The 15,090-nt window shown below is 42.6% G+C and overlaps 1 protein-coding gene and 1 long non-coding RNA gene across 2 annotated transcripts; both read right to left on the bottom strand.

Annotated features, from left to right (window-relative positions):
* Window positions 1-9,301: 9,301 nt before the first annotated feature.
* Window positions 9,302-10,089, bottom strand: LOC120439013. Its single transcript, XR_005612321.1, has 2 exons — window positions 10,006-10,089; window positions 9,302-9,504 (listed from the first exon to the last, which is right to left on the bottom strand). It is a non-coding gene; the product is annotated as an uncharacterized LOC120439013 (long non-coding RNA).
* Window positions 10,090-11,084: 995 nt separating this feature from the next.
* Window positions 11,085-14,310, bottom strand: LOC120433776 (microtubule-associated protein 11-like). The gene is made up of 4 exons (XM_039600655.1): window positions 14,189-14,310; window positions 12,789-12,961; window positions 11,513-11,643; window positions 11,085-11,279 (listed from the first exon to the last, which is right to left on the bottom strand). Exons 1-4 carry the CDS (start codon window positions 14,191-14,193, stop codon window positions 11,085-11,087), a joined length of 504 nt encoding a protein of 167 aa, XP_039456589.1. The 5' UTR covers window positions 14,194-14,310.
* Window positions 14,311-15,090: the final 780 nt, after the last annotated feature.

The following is a 15,090-nucleotide window of genomic DNA, read 5'->3' as shown; positions in this document are numbered from 1 at the left end:
CTGAGGTCAGTCAGCATGTTTTAGTTGTGCTGAGATGAATATGATGTGAAAGTTGTGCTGACACTAAACTGCAGACATCAGGCTGATATTATACTGATCCACACTGAGGATCTTCATGGTAAAGTCTGTTTTCTTCTTCTCTGGTTTAGTCCATTGACTGCAGCAGAACAATGTTCACATTTCAAACAGTGAGACTCAACGTATGGCCCGCGGCCCACACGCGGCCTGCCCACCTTTCCTGATTCAGAGAGGGGACCCTGATTAACTGTGTAGTGTTCTTCCTCACAGTTCTAAGTATCAGACACAACAATGAATAATCCACAGCTGACTGTCTTTAGCAGGTCAAAGGTCACGGCACACAGCAGACAGTGGGAAATATTCTAATTCTGATCATTTATCAGCACATATCCATATGTATAAAAACAAAGCTGACACTGTGAGACTTGATCAGAGGTGTGATCATCACAGCAGAGGCCTTTGTGTCAAAGTCACTGAGGATCAAACAGAAACACATGAAGCAGATTTTCCTCTTCTGGCTTTTTATAGCAGATAACCTTCAAAATATTCTGCAGTCGATCAAAAACTGAAGCAAACCATGAATCAACATGTGAACATGAGCTGATGCTGCTGAAGTGAAGCAAAGTTACAGAGGTTTGATTACAGACACAGCTGAGAGTTTGTAATCTGTCATCATTTTAAAAGGTTTCAATTTCTTCAGTATTGAACAGCAGAAATGAGGCTTTGTTTTCGGAGGCCGACAGCAGTGAACACAACAGCAGACTGGTGCGTAATAAGCAGTGAATAATGCAGAAAACAGATTTTTGAAGCTGTTCTTGAAGTACACTGAGAGAGAGAGAGCTGTGCAGGAAGTAAAGGTCAAAGTCAGAGAGAATTCATGACGATGTTCATCAAACGTAAAGCGTAGTTTGGATCTTCTTTTGCTGCTGGTTCACTCAGTTTTGGTTGGAGACAGATGAAACCTGCAGCTTCAGGATCTGTGAGCTGTCCACTTTCAGCCCCGACGGCGTGTCCGTGTATGCGTGCCGTCGAGTGAAGCGATCCACGCTCTGTGTTTCCATCTTTGTGTGTTTAGCTGCTCTCATTTACTGTTTTATCTGTTTGGTTGTTGTTGAAATACTTTTGGGAGCTTTAACCTGAGATTCTGGCAAAATACATTTATATTAAAAATCCATTCAGGATTGAATGAATCAACATCGCTTTATTCAAATTAAAACCATTTAAATAGGAAAATCCATCTTTTTACAGCCGCCTCTAATGCTGGGTAATGTCAGCTGGTCCATGTGCAGCTGGCTGTGAGGCTCAGGGGCGTCTACAAAGTGCAACACTGAAAGAACATCATCCATAAATATTGAGGAATAACTGGACTCTCATACAGCGAGACTCAAATGCCTTTAAACATCAGCTTATCCTGCTGATCCAAGTCCAACACTGAGTTTGTAAAAACATGTTTGTCAATCATTTTGTTTGGTTTGGGAGGAAAATGATTCAATAACTTGCTGCTAATACACAACATTTCATCCTATTTCCTCATAACCCTCTTTTGTCTGACCATTTGATCCCATTTGAATTTGCAATAAAGGATCCACAGAGTTTGGTGACAATAATGACAGTAGATGTTTGTGTGAAAGTGCTGGAAGCAAATGAGTGTGTGATGTTCTTTCAGTGTTGCACTTTGTAGACGCTCCCTGAGCACTGGTCTCACAGCCAGCTGCACATAGAGACCAGTGTTGTTAGTCCAGGTCAGAAGATGACTTGTTGGAATGAAAATGAGCTTGTAGTTTGTCTGCTTTAATAATGTGACTGGAAAAAGGTGTTGGACTTCAAATATGTCCATTTCTTTCACACTTCACCTTTAAAAGTGAAGCCATGTGGTTCCTGGAAGGAAAAACACGACTTTTCAAGTCTTTGTCCTGTTTTTATGAGAAATGTACGACTTTAATGTGAAACATTCAGAGTTTTTCTCTTGTTGTGTTTGTTTGAAGCTGCTTCCTGTTGGCTTCAGCTGTTTGGAGTTTCCATTTTCTAAACTTCTACATTCTGAACCTTCTTCAGCTCTGAACAGATGATGAAACACTGAATGATTTCAAGCTCACACTTTGTCTAATAAACTGACATCTTTCATTCTCTATACAGATTGAGTCGCTGTGGTTTGACAAAGATCAGCTGTGATTATCTGGCAGCAGCGCTGAAGTCCAACCCCTCCCATCTGAGAGAGCTGGACCTGTGGGACAACAACCTGAAGGATCCAGATGTGAAGCAGCTGTCTGATCTTAAGCAGAGTCCAGACCTCAGACTGGAGACTCCGGTGTAAGTAGAGTGATGGAGTGAGTGGGTGGTGCTGTCAGCAGTATTGTACTAAACACAGTCAGCATGAAACAAAGATCCAGTGTTTCCTGTAAAGCTGCAGCTTCTCAGTGAAGCTGTGAGAGGAGAATGGTGACAGGCTTCAGGATTGGACACAAACACTTCCTGTTTCTGACCTTTATGGTCACCATAGTAACGGCTGACACGCTCTGATCAAACGCTGTCAACAGCCAATCAGCTCTCTGAACAGAGCAGCACGCAGACCAATGACTGCATTCATTTCCAAGTTTAAAGCAGTGAAGAACACAGTCTGTAGGTGAGGAAGAATTTAGTGAGAGCAGATGTTTGGATGGAATTCCTCCAGTTAACAGCTGGAACCGTCCATCTGGATTGTTGGGCTTGTTGTTGGGGTTCCTACAGAGCTCAGAGTGGACACACCAAGGTTCTTCTAATGAATGAAAGTCCAAACTCAAACTACGAGGGAAAAACATTTTCATCAACTTCAATAAAAATCCAAAGATTAGAAAAAGTGAAGCAACAATGAGTCCTAGTACAGTCCCAGCACTGAAGCCCCTGCTGCTCTTTATACTGGATGTGCTGCATCACTGACCTACAGCTGATGAAGAGTCTCTGGAAACACTCGTTTATCTCCTCTGCTCTTCCTCCTTCTCTCTGCAGGTGGAGGTGATGATGGTAAACAGGACGGTGTGTGCTGAGAGAGGAGGAGCTGTGTCCTGATGATCCAGAGAGGTTGAAGCAGCAGCAGCTTGTGTGTAGAGACGCTCTGACTGGGCCATGTTACTGGGAGGTGGAGAGGAGAGCTTCATCCAGCAGTGACTGACAGAGGAATGAAGTGCAGATGACTGTCAGTGCTGCAGAGTGAACTGCTCTGAGAACAGCTCCACTGTCAGACACAATGTAGAGTCCAGCATCATCCCTGTGTGTCCCTCTGGATCTGACAGAGGATCTCAGTGTATCTGGGACGGCTCTGCTGCTGCTCTGTCCTTCTACAGTCTCTGCACAGTCTCTGTCTGACTCTGGCTTCAGACCCTCCTGGATCAAACTCACCTGGAAAGACTTTCAAACATCACTCAATAGATTTGAATACAGAATATATTTGATATACACTGTAGATGTACTGTAGAGTTGCAGTTTGTCACTTGTAAATACAGTCTGTGAGCAGCTATGAGCTGAAAGATCTTTCTAGAAACACGAAATGTTTTCACTCTTCTGTTGCTTTTTCATATATTTCCACAACATTAATATTGATCCCACCTGTCTCACCTGTTTCATGCTTTTATACATAATAACAGGACACGTGTGATCTGAGCGCTGCTGTGGTTGCTGTGCTGCACGTCTTCATTTAGGTAACAGAGACATCTAGTGGTTCAGAGGGAGAACTGCAGGAGGTGGAGCTGTGTTTTAGCATGGAAAACTTTTTATCTTTTAGGCGCAGATACAAATATGACAAGTATCAGTGTAAGATACAAAAGGTCACATCAGTCAGCAGAGGGAACAGTGATCACACAGCAATGTAAGAATAGAAACATAACAGTGAATCTGGACATGTGTACAGATGGAAGCAAACAAACAGGATGTAACACTACATTAAAGCCACAAATGGGAAGAAAACAAAGCCAAAGGAAAATATATTTGATCTCAGGAATCCAAATCAGATGCTTTAGAGCAGGGGTCGGCAACCCTGGAGGAGCAGAGACCCGAGGCGGCCGCCGGTCCGAGTGTCAGGTGAACTGAACTTCAGGTGAGAAGTTATGACCTGCAGTCTATCTGGGTCAGATATAAACCAAGTTTAGGTGGAGTTTATTTTCGTTATGCTGACTTTTTACAGTCAGTTACAATAACTCGTACTGCGCACTAGCTAGCATGATGGAGTTTCTATACAGCTGGGTGGGTGCTATGATGTTACTGATAGTGAACTTTATTTTATTCATAAGGTTAGTTAGTAGAGTTGCCAACCGTCCTGTAAAAAACGGAATCGTCTCGTATTCAGAGAAAATATTACGTGTTTCGCATTGAGCTGAAAGGGAACACAGTTTGTCCCGGACTTCAGCTAGAATGGAAAAAAGACACAAAGCTGGATTTATTCTGTGTCTTCTGCCTCTTCTCCTCTCCTTCTCTCCCGCTCTCTCTGCTGTTGCGACTTCAGAATCATCAGAATCAGAATACTTTATTAATCCCGAAGGAAATCAGGGTTACAGCAGGCAGCACACTAATGGCGCATGCACACTTACAAAGGAACCTTCTGACCAAACTTACACAAACATCACATTGGGAAGACATGTCAGAGAGGTAGGCTGATGGGGAAAAACAACGAAAATACATAACATGAGGTGAGAGGAGGAGAAAAAACTCCACTCAGACTGAGCTCCTAGTGGGAGAACAGTTTGAGAACAGAAAAAAACACCTCAGCACAAAAAGCACATGACTATCAACACACCATAGAAACACAAGACAAGCAACAGGGGCGGGTAAAGGGTGAGAGAGAGCCGGTGTAGACAGTGCATCCGGTCCTGCAGCATGTCTGCGCTGGTCCAGTCGACCGCCATCTTCCCCCGGAGGGGACAAGCATCGAAGGCCAGTGTTGGGCAAGTTACTTTGAAAAAGTAATTCAATTATAGTTGCTAGTTACTTCTTCAAAAAAGTAACTGAGTTAGTAACTGAGTTACAATATTCTAAAAGTAATTAATTACTTGAAAAGTAACTATTGCGTTACTTTAAAAAAAACAAAGAACGTTTAACCCTCTGGGGTCCAGGGTATAATTGGCCACTTTTTACTACTGTTGATGTTTCCTCCACATTTCACCTTTAAAAACTATTTACTTTGCCTTGTTTGGTTTCATCCTTTTCAGCACAACCTCACGTGTCTGAATTTACAGTCATGTTTTCATTTTGACATATTGTATTAACACAATTGATCTAAAATCAGACAAAAAACATAAAATCAGAGTAGAAAAAGTTATATTTTTTACTGTAACCACAAACAACTTTAATGAATCATATTTCATAACTTTAAATGTGAATATAAATTGTCAATTTTATAATCCTATGCACAAGTTTTGCAAACAACAAAGTTATTTGCATTAATTTACCTTTTACCCTTTTTTAAAATAACCATTTCAAACTATTTACAGAACAATCAGCTGTTCTTCAATAAGATGCCACAAATTATTTGTGCCACTCCAAAAACATAATTTCTGTCCACTATAAAGGAGAACATCACAGCCTGATACCTGCAGGTCTGACAGCAGCAGGTGTATCACTGCTGTTTCTACCTGGAGACAGCAGTCGCCTCATTGTTCTGACACACAACACAAAACTATCCACAACACTACACACTAACTACACAAGACAACACATTAACTACACACTCCAAACACGCGAAACGTCACAAATCTCTCATGTCTCAAAACTCTCTCTCTCTCTCCCCAAACTTTCCCTGTTTTGTTTTGGCTCATAAGCAGAGAGTGCTTGCTAGCGCTAACGTGACGAAACTATTGAGGAAAAAACGCCGCCTATATCTTGTTTATCACGACTCTGGTTTTACGTGGCCTATCGACACAGTTTATAAACTGGTATATGTCACCTTGTTGCTTTGTCTTCAAGTGGTCATGTGATTGGCTTACCACGACTACTTTATTCTTCTTCAGTCAAACAGCAGCACTCATGCGATTGTTTTGCCCCCTGAGCTCCAGGATGCGGTAAACTGAACACAGCTTCAACCGTCTGTTTGTTGAAAAATAGTAACGGACAGCGTTTCCTTGTTAGTAACTGTAACGGCGTTGTAATGACAGGAATAGTAATTAGTTAGATTACTCGTTACTGAACAAAGTAACGCCGTTATTCCCATCACTGTCGAAGGCGTCTGGAAAGGGAGGGGGGATGAGTGTGTATCAGTGTGTGTGTGTGTGTCCAGAGTTCAGCTGAGACAGTGTCCTTCGCCCTGCCAGGCTAAGTAAACAGTCTTCCAGCGAACCCAGGTGGCCTTGCGTAGGAAAGGAGGAACAGTCTCAACACAGTCGTTATCAGGGTGTTGTTGTTCAGCTCCAGCCTTGAGACCGCAGCTGGAGCTGAAGAGGTATCCGCATGAAGTGATGGTGGTTTTTACTTTAGTGCGAACAACTCATATGAATTTCAAAGCTGTTCTAACAGTCCGACACTGGTCTCTCAATCTCCCGTTGGAGAGCCGTGAGCTTCTCCATGATCTTATCTGTGCTGCACTCAATGAGCCCATTTTGAGAACTCACCACTCGTCCCATCGATTCAATCCCAGCGGGCAGCCTTGTGGGGGTTTGAACAGCCGATTCCACTTTCTTTAATCTTCGATAAGTCAGGGCCAAGCCAGCTCCGATCAGCAAGAACCCTGTTGTCATGGTTCCGAATAGGTAGATAGTTAATAATCGTTGTAATAGTACATATATATATATATATATAGGAGGTACACCAGAGAGATAGAAGGCAGGAGAATAAACCAGCTGTTCTCCACAGAACCAGCAAAGGTGTACTCTCAGTGGCAACTGAACAATAACAGAACAGCACCACCAAGGCTGGAGACGGAGCAATACTGGAAGAGCATATGGGAGAAGGACGCAACCCATAACGGCAATGCTCAGTGGCTAGTGGATCTGAGGGCAGACCATAGCGACCTCCCTGAACAGGGTCCAGTAACCATCACAGTGGCAGATATCCAAGAAAGGGTCTCCAGTATGAAGAGTTGGACAGCACCAGGGCCCGACATGATTCACGCCTACTGGCTGAAGAAGCTGACTGCACTCCACGAGCGTCTGGCAACACAAATGAACCAGCTGCTAGTTGACGAGAGACACCCGGAATGACACAGCGGCCAGGGAGGCAGAAGAACAGCACATCAAGAAGGCCCTGAGTAAATGTGGTTATTGCAGCTGGACTTTTGTCAAAGCTGGAAAGGCACCTAAAGAAAGCTCCAGCCGATCCAGGAGAGAAGGACAACCGCTGCCCAAGCAAAAACCTGTAGTGATCCCATATGTGTCAGGAGTATCGGAGCAGTTGAGACGCATTTTTTCTAAACACCGGGTCTCTGTGGCTTTTAAACCCCAAAATACGCTGCACCAAAAATTGGTCCACCCCAAGGATCGGGTCCCCCGACACAAACAGAGTAACATAGTGTACGCTGGTAAGTGCAGGAGGATTGCCAGGATTTATACATCGGGGAAACCAAACAACCTCTGGCTACAACACAGAAGAGCGACCTCGGCAGTCTATTTACGCCTACAGGCCAGTGGACACTCTTTCAATGATGAGGATGGAGCATCCTGGAGGCCATTTACGTGAAAAGGGAAAGACCATCTCTGAATCGAGGAGGGGGCCTAAGGGTACATCTGTCACCATCTTACAATGCTGTGATTGCAGCCATTCCCCAACTCTCTGTGCATGGTACTCATGGTTATTGATCAGTGGGTTTTGGTCAGTGGTTGTTGATCAATGGTCATGAGAATTTGCATAATTATGATTAAGGAACTGACCTCCCAGCCCATTGTTCCTTCAGTGGGCTGGTTTCAGTCATTATGCAAATGTACTGTTTATAAGAGTGAAACCTGCAGCTGAGACTGAAGAAGTCACCTGGATGAGTGTTCAAACGCGTTTCTCCCACAAAACGCTACGTCCAGATGAACAGAATCAACTTTTGGAGATTTACTTTCCTGGATGATTGAGAATGCATCAAGACCTTGGGCAAGACACTTCACCTACCGCCTACTAGTGATGGCCAGAGGGGCCGGTGGCGCGATATGGCAGCCTCGCTTCTGTCAGTCTGCCCCAAAGCAGCTGTGGCTACAACTGTAGTTTGCCTCCACCAGTGTGTGAATGTGAGCCTGAATGAATAGTGGAGTTGTAAAGTGCTTTGGGTGCCTTGAAAAGCGCTACATAAATCCAATCCATTATTATTATTATTATTATTATTATTATTATTATTATCATCTGACCCTGACAGTCACTGCACATACCTGTAACTGTTATGTCAGCTGTTTAACTGAAAGCCTGTGATTATCATAACAATGCTATGAGCAAAGACATTGGTACCACCAGTGCAATGACTCCAAACATGCACTCGCACATGCAATCATCTTCAGTCTCAATAAAAATGAGTTACAGTGGGATGCAAAAGTTTGTGCAACATTGTTAATAGTCATTATTTTCCTGTATAAATCATTGGTTGATAAATTAAAAATGTCAGTTAAATATATCATATAGGAGACACACACAATGATATTTGAGAAGTGAAATGAAGTTTATTGGATTTACAGGAAGTGTGCAATAATTATTGTAACAACCAACGATTTATACAGGAAAATAATGACTATTCACAAGGTTGCACAATCGTTTGCATCCCACTGTACGTCCTCTTTAAACTGTCAGCCTCCTACAGTATCGCTCGTTTTCTACTGCACAGAAAAAGCAGTTTTCAGATCCTATTATAAAACTAAACTTTTAGCCCCTCAGTGTCAGTGCAAACCATAGAGGCTGACATAAGAATAGTTTAAGACATAAATCCTTTAAGTTTGAGGCAAGAAGCCAAGATCCAGCTGTAAACCTTTGACATGTTAAATTAAAACGTGATGACATTATGGTTTGTTGACAGCACAGTATGCAAAACAAAACAAAAACAAAAAACATTTCTTTACAAAAACGTAAAGTTCTGTTATCACGTCCACATTGTGAGACATGAAACATACTGGAGCTTACTTTACGCTGTTGAGCCTGACTCGATGATCCTAAAAGGAAACTCGAGTGAAACCAACAGATTCAACTATAAACAGAGACGTGTATGAATAACAGTGATACACAGTTAAACAGTTTTAGCAAAAACAAACATTTTTAAAAGGTGTGAAGAAAATCTTTAAAGTAAATAAAAATGTTGATGTGATGGAGGGAATTTGTCATCAGATAGAAGCGTAACAAACAGAAGTATCCCTCCACTAACCTGAGCTCACATCAGAATCTCATCAGCACCAGTCCTCTGATTCATGTTTCATTCCTCATTCACTGACTCCATCTTTAGCATTTATTACAGTATGATTGTTGCTTCTTCTTGGGATGAAGACAAAGATCTGACGGCTGCTCTGTGTTGAAGCACAGCCACAGGACAGTGATGCTTTTGTCATAAGCTCCCACAGTCCAGATCACCTGAACAGAGAAACAGAGTGAGAAGAAGTTTAAAATGCTTCTAGGAAATGTACCAACATTAGACCAGTTTGCAGTAGATTTGTGTACATTTTGATAGACGGACATTTTTCACCACTATCCATTTGATGGCAAATAATCAAAATACAAATTTCATTCCAATTAATTTTAGGGGGTCTAAAGTTACTTCTCAACAAACCGCTGCTTCCAGTCAGCTTGGACAAAGGTTACTAACACTTCTTTGGGCTGTCGTGTTGCTTTAGTCCCGTGATAGCTTGTTGAATTGTTTTCTACAGCCAGAAGATGAATGTTAACCATGAACATTAAGTAACATGAAACGTATTTCACTCCAGCTTCTTAAGTTTTGACTTATTTTTACAACATGTGATTAAGAGCCAGTCCATTTTGATTGTGCAATGCAGTATTTAAACTACAGAAGGGGGTTAATGTCTCATCTAAATAAAACAGGTAATGTTAAACAGTACATGCACCAGAGTTTCCTACCTTTTGTGTACATCTTTGATTCATTCCAGCACTAGCACCTTACACTCTCTCTTGGCTATTTTTACCAGTGAAACAAAGCTGGGATCGGGGACAGGTGAGGGGCTCGATTAACAGTTCCTGCAGGAGAGGTTGTTGTCTGAGCTCCACCATAGCGCCTGACCTGGACCATGAACAAAGATATCACAGACATCATTGTGGACTGCAATATGAAAGATTGTCTCAAATGCGTCTCCAGTCTTGCACAACTACTACAACGTCTCTAAAAAGTGCATCATCTATTATGTGAATCTTTTATACAAATATATTTGGCTTAAATCTGACATAACTCAAAAGAATTTCCATCCATCCATCTTCTTCTTCTTATCTGGAAACAACCTAAGCAGAGAAGTCTCCAGTCTCCTCCCACAGCTTATTCATGGAAACGCCAAGTCGTTTCCATGGCAGCAGAGAGATATAGTCTTACCAGTTTGTCTTGGGTCAGCCCCAAGGTTTCCTCCAGGTGGGACACCTTGGAACACCTGACCTGAGAGGAGCCAAAGAGGCAACCTATGGCTCTGGCTCATTTCCATTTGGAGAAGCAACAGCTCGACTCTGAGCACCTCTTGAATGACTGAACTTCTCACCATCTCTAAGGGAAAGGGCAGCCACCCTTTGGAGAAAGCTCATTTCTGTTGCTTGTATCTGTGATCTTGGTCACAAACCAAAGCTCATGACCACAAGCCAACAGAACACCATCACCTTCCAAAATCAGAGATGAAATTTTGAGGCCACCAAACTGGAAGCCTTCCAGTCCAACGCCCCCAGAAATAAGCCTGATGAAGTTCAATCGCTGCAGACCAAACTCTTGAAACGGTTGTACAAGGACTGGATGGCCTGTTTCTACGTGCCAGACAACCCACACCCCCCAACACAGGACACTCTGAGGGTCATGACTGAATGGCTGCTACAGGTTCCCCTCGCCCACCCAAGTTGATAAAAGGTCATTTCTTCCCTTTTTACAGTTTTCAATTAATTCAATTTAACTTTACTCATTTAACAAAACCTTTTTTCCCAGTCACCCACACCCCAGTGGAAGTATCTCAATGCCTCACAGTTTGAGAAGCACTCGTGTACAATGACCCTCCATACCTGAGATTTACTGACCAAAATGGCTGGTGGTGGGGGAAGCTCTTTAATCGGCTCAGGCTATGTCCTCCGAAGGTGTTTTTCAAAGGTGACTGAGGCTCCGTGGGCGGTGCGGGCACAGAAGCTGTAAACGTCATATGCTGGCTCAGCTGCCGCGTTATAGACGTGTGGAAGATGGAAAGCCATTACTTACATTTTCTGTCAATCAAAACTGTGCCAAATAAAAACAATACAGCAGTATGAGCGGTGTAGTAATTCCTGGTTTAAAGTTCTTCAAGGATCAAACATCAAACTGAGCATAAACATTATCACTGGGCTGGGTTTGTGTACTGTTAATATTACGACAATGTCAATACATTTAACAGCTTATGTCCTTTGGTACCTCAAAAATCCCAGTTTTGAGAATCTGGAAGGCCACAGTGAAGGACAGTATGGAGCCTTTCTTACACTGGCCCAGGTTGTTGAGTGGAGACTGGCACACAACCGCTCCCACACTGGGATCCTGACTTCCTCCTAGATGGATGCACGGACAGTGAGGAGCAGGTAACAAACATAAGCAGGGGGAAGAATGAGAATTTAGACTGGATTAGGTATCCGATATAGGATTGGAGCAGAGAATATTTATCCAATTCAAGAATCTAAGGCTACGTTCACACTGCAGGTCTTAATGCTTAAATCTGATTTTTTTTTTTATCAAATCCGATTTTTTTGTCTGCTTTTTCACACTACAAATAAAATGTGACAGCAAACGCGCTCCTGTGTGAACCCCCAATGCGGCTCGCATGCGCAAAAGAAGACGTCACACACAACGCGCTCTGTTTACGGAAGTATAAATGGCGGCTACAGAGCTAGTAGGTGTTGTTGCAGCAGTCTATCAATTTCTCTCCATATGCTAATCAAGTCCAAAACCTCAGTTTCTGTCCATTGACTCCGTCTCCAGTTTCAGCCGCCATGCTCTCTCGTTTGTCTTCTTCGACGCTGATAGTTGGCGTCTGTCTCATGTCAGGGACGTAAAAGATGGATTTAAAATGACATGACCGTTCAAACAGCAGTCACTTTCTAAAACATGAGATATGTATCGGATTCAGGACCACATACAAAAGTGACCCAGGTCGGATTTGAAAATATCAGATTTGTGCCGTTCACACTGTCATACCATGATGGGATATGAGTCACATAGGGTCAAAAAAGTCAGATTTGATGTGAACGTAGCCTATGTATGAAGCATTTGAATAGAAGAGCAGCAGTTCAGTGATTCTGACCATTAAAAACAGGAACCATGCCACAGAAATATTGGTATTTCAAATCCTTGTGTTCCTGCAGTCCACTTGTACAACTAGTCTGGATTGATCACCAAGCTCTTACACTAAGAGCTTGCCAGAGCCGAAATCCCTGCTGAGATTGTGGAAACCTGGTGATAAGAAACGTCTTACCACTGCGCTCACAGTGACCAAGTATTTGCTTGGTGTAAATCAATTTACATCTCCATTTTCTTTCATGTAGTGTGTTTTTATTTCTGGATTTTTGGTTGATATTCTGTCTCTCCATTAAAATGAAAGACTCGATTCTTTGTAAGTGAGCAAACTTCCAGATTCAGGAGAGGGAGCAAATAATTATTTCCCACACACTAGGAACTGTCTGTAGGATTTGATACTCACCCTCTGAATTCCAGATCAGACGAGCAGCAAGGAAATCTTGCAAATTGTTGAGCAGTGTGTATTTCACCCAGAAGTGTTGTTGAGGCCTGACGGTCCTTGGGCAGGACGCCATCATCACCAACTCTGGACGATTTAAGTGAACACTGGGTATCGAGTAACAAGTAGAGATGCATCTGGAGAGAGCATGATAAGTATTATATTTCTATTATTAGAACATATAGCAGGAATTCTTCTTATAGGAGAAAACAAATAGCACAACAAGACTACAATTTCAATTCTATACAATTCTGAACAGAAAAAAGTCATTTAATGTTCTTATATGGAGATTGTTTTGGTTTCTTCTTTAATACATTTTGTATTTCACACATAAAGGCATACAAAATGATACAATGTGCTTATCCCTGTCAGGGTCACGGGGGGCAGGAGCCTAGCTGGGCTACCACAGGGCGAGAGACAGGGTGCACCCCGGACAGGTCGACCAGTCTGTTGCAAGGCTAACACATAGAGACAGACAACCATTCCCACTCACAGTCGTACTTATGGGCAATTTAGAATTATGAGTTAACTTAATCCCACTAAACTTTGGTCGTTGGACTGTGGGAGGAAGAGAACCCACGCAAACTCCACACAGAAAGGCCCCAGGCGCTGGAACTGAACTCAGGATCCTCTTGCAGTGCTAATCGCAGTGTTACTCCTGCTAGCGTTTGTTGAGCAATTGCTGTCCTTCTACAGCAATGCATAGAGGTCAAAGGTCTAATGTAGTGCAGCCGCATAGATGATCCATAGTTGCTACAGTCTGCGCTAAGGGTGCAAACACGCACTCAGTTGTTATTTAAAATAGATGTTAAACTACAAATTCTTTAAGTCATATAAATATCATCTCTTAAATTGTTAAAAAAAACTGTTTTTATTTTGCCACAGTTGGTGAAATTAATCAATTTATTTTTATACTAATTTTCTCTAAATCCTGTTATATGTTTGTGTTCAGTCAAATAACATAATAGAGCGCTGTAGATCCAAAAATATAGGATTATAGCTCTATCTCTATATATATGTTAAAGGTTATTTGTATTTAGAAGCCTGCAGCATTTTGATGATGCTTTGGTGCCCTCTAGTGACTCATGTGAAATAGTGATCAACTGGGAATTTAATGTTATTTCTGTTAAATAAACTCGTATGATCTTTATTTGCAGACCACACTAAGCAAAGAGATAAATAAAAACTCAAAGGGAACTTGAAGCCTGTTTGCCGTCCTTTACTGGATGCAAGCAGCGGCTGTAATTACTTTAAAATGCACGGCAGTCGTTTCATATAGACAGTACATGCAGACAGTACTGCTCCAGGATTGTTATGTACTGCTACTGCTACAGAAATACCTCAACAAGAAGACAAATAGTTACCTCATGGCAGGATGTACTGGACTGTGCCACTGTAGGACAGCCAACAATGGGACTTCCAAACCCTATGAAAAGACAACAACATTATTTAATAATTAAAACCTCCTCTTCGACCCCTCTACCTCTCACATTGGACTCTCCAGGAGGCTGAAAGCCCCATAGAGGGCAGAGAAGTGACAAGGTGATGAGAGGCATTATGAGCTGTGGTCTTTCCATGTGATTTCCATGCATACTCATTACATTTTCACTTTTTACAGGTGCTAGCTATCCTAGGTCCATGCTAACCAAGCCTACCTCGGATATGGGCAAGAGAAAAGTGAAACCATACCATCGCCAGGGTTAACAAGGTCCCTGTCAGGTGTTGAGGAGCCAGGATACTGATGAAAAGTGTACTGAAACAAGAAGGCTCAAATCTGCAAGAGATGAGAACAGGGCACTGTTGGAGTGCTAATATGCAAGTAACCCCAGGAGAAGAGGTTACATGAACAGGATGTGGGACCTCTGATATCTCCAGCATCCAGATTGTCAGCAAAACAACTACTAACTCAGTGTTCTAACATTTGGAGGAAGGAACTGCTCTCACAGCTAGAGACTGACGAGGTACAACACACAGGCTACGGCAAGGGGGAGCCAGGAAGACAAGTTGGGGGAGATATCATCATCACCCCGAGCTTGGGTACCAAGCCCAGGTACGATGGAAGAAGGAGCGTTGAGTGTGAGAGAAACTGACCTGAAAGGTCATGGTGAAGCTTTAAATTTGGACCCTCCGTATTCAGTTACCAAGATTACGTGAAGTACTCTCTGAAGGTCTGCTAGATGATGTGAATGCAGCACTACAGACAGTTCCTACTGTAACCATCACAGAGACTAATCTATACCCTTCAGTACCCTGGAGAAGGAGACTA

Source organism: Oreochromis aureus, linkage group 3, assembly GCF_013358895.1.
Source record: "Oreochromis aureus strain Israel breed Guangdong linkage group 3, ZZ_aureus, whole genome shotgun sequence".
Taxonomy (NCBI): Eukaryota; Metazoa; Chordata; class Actinopteri; order Cichliformes; family Cichlidae; genus Oreochromis; species Oreochromis aureus.
The sequence above is the reverse complement of the archived record's forward strand: the minus strand, read 5'-3'. Positions and strand labels throughout refer to the sequence as shown.

Coding starts and splice junctions, on each gene's coding strand:
- LOC120433776 (XM_039600655.1), bottom strand. Junction 11,644..12,788: donor TCTGATCTGGAATTCAGAGG/GTGAGTATCAAA, acceptor GCATCCATCTAG/GAGGAAGTCAGGATCCCAGT. Junction 11,280..11,512: donor TCAAAACTGGGATTTTTGAG/GTACCAAAGGAC, acceptor ATAACGCGGCAG/CTGAGCCAGCATATGACGTT.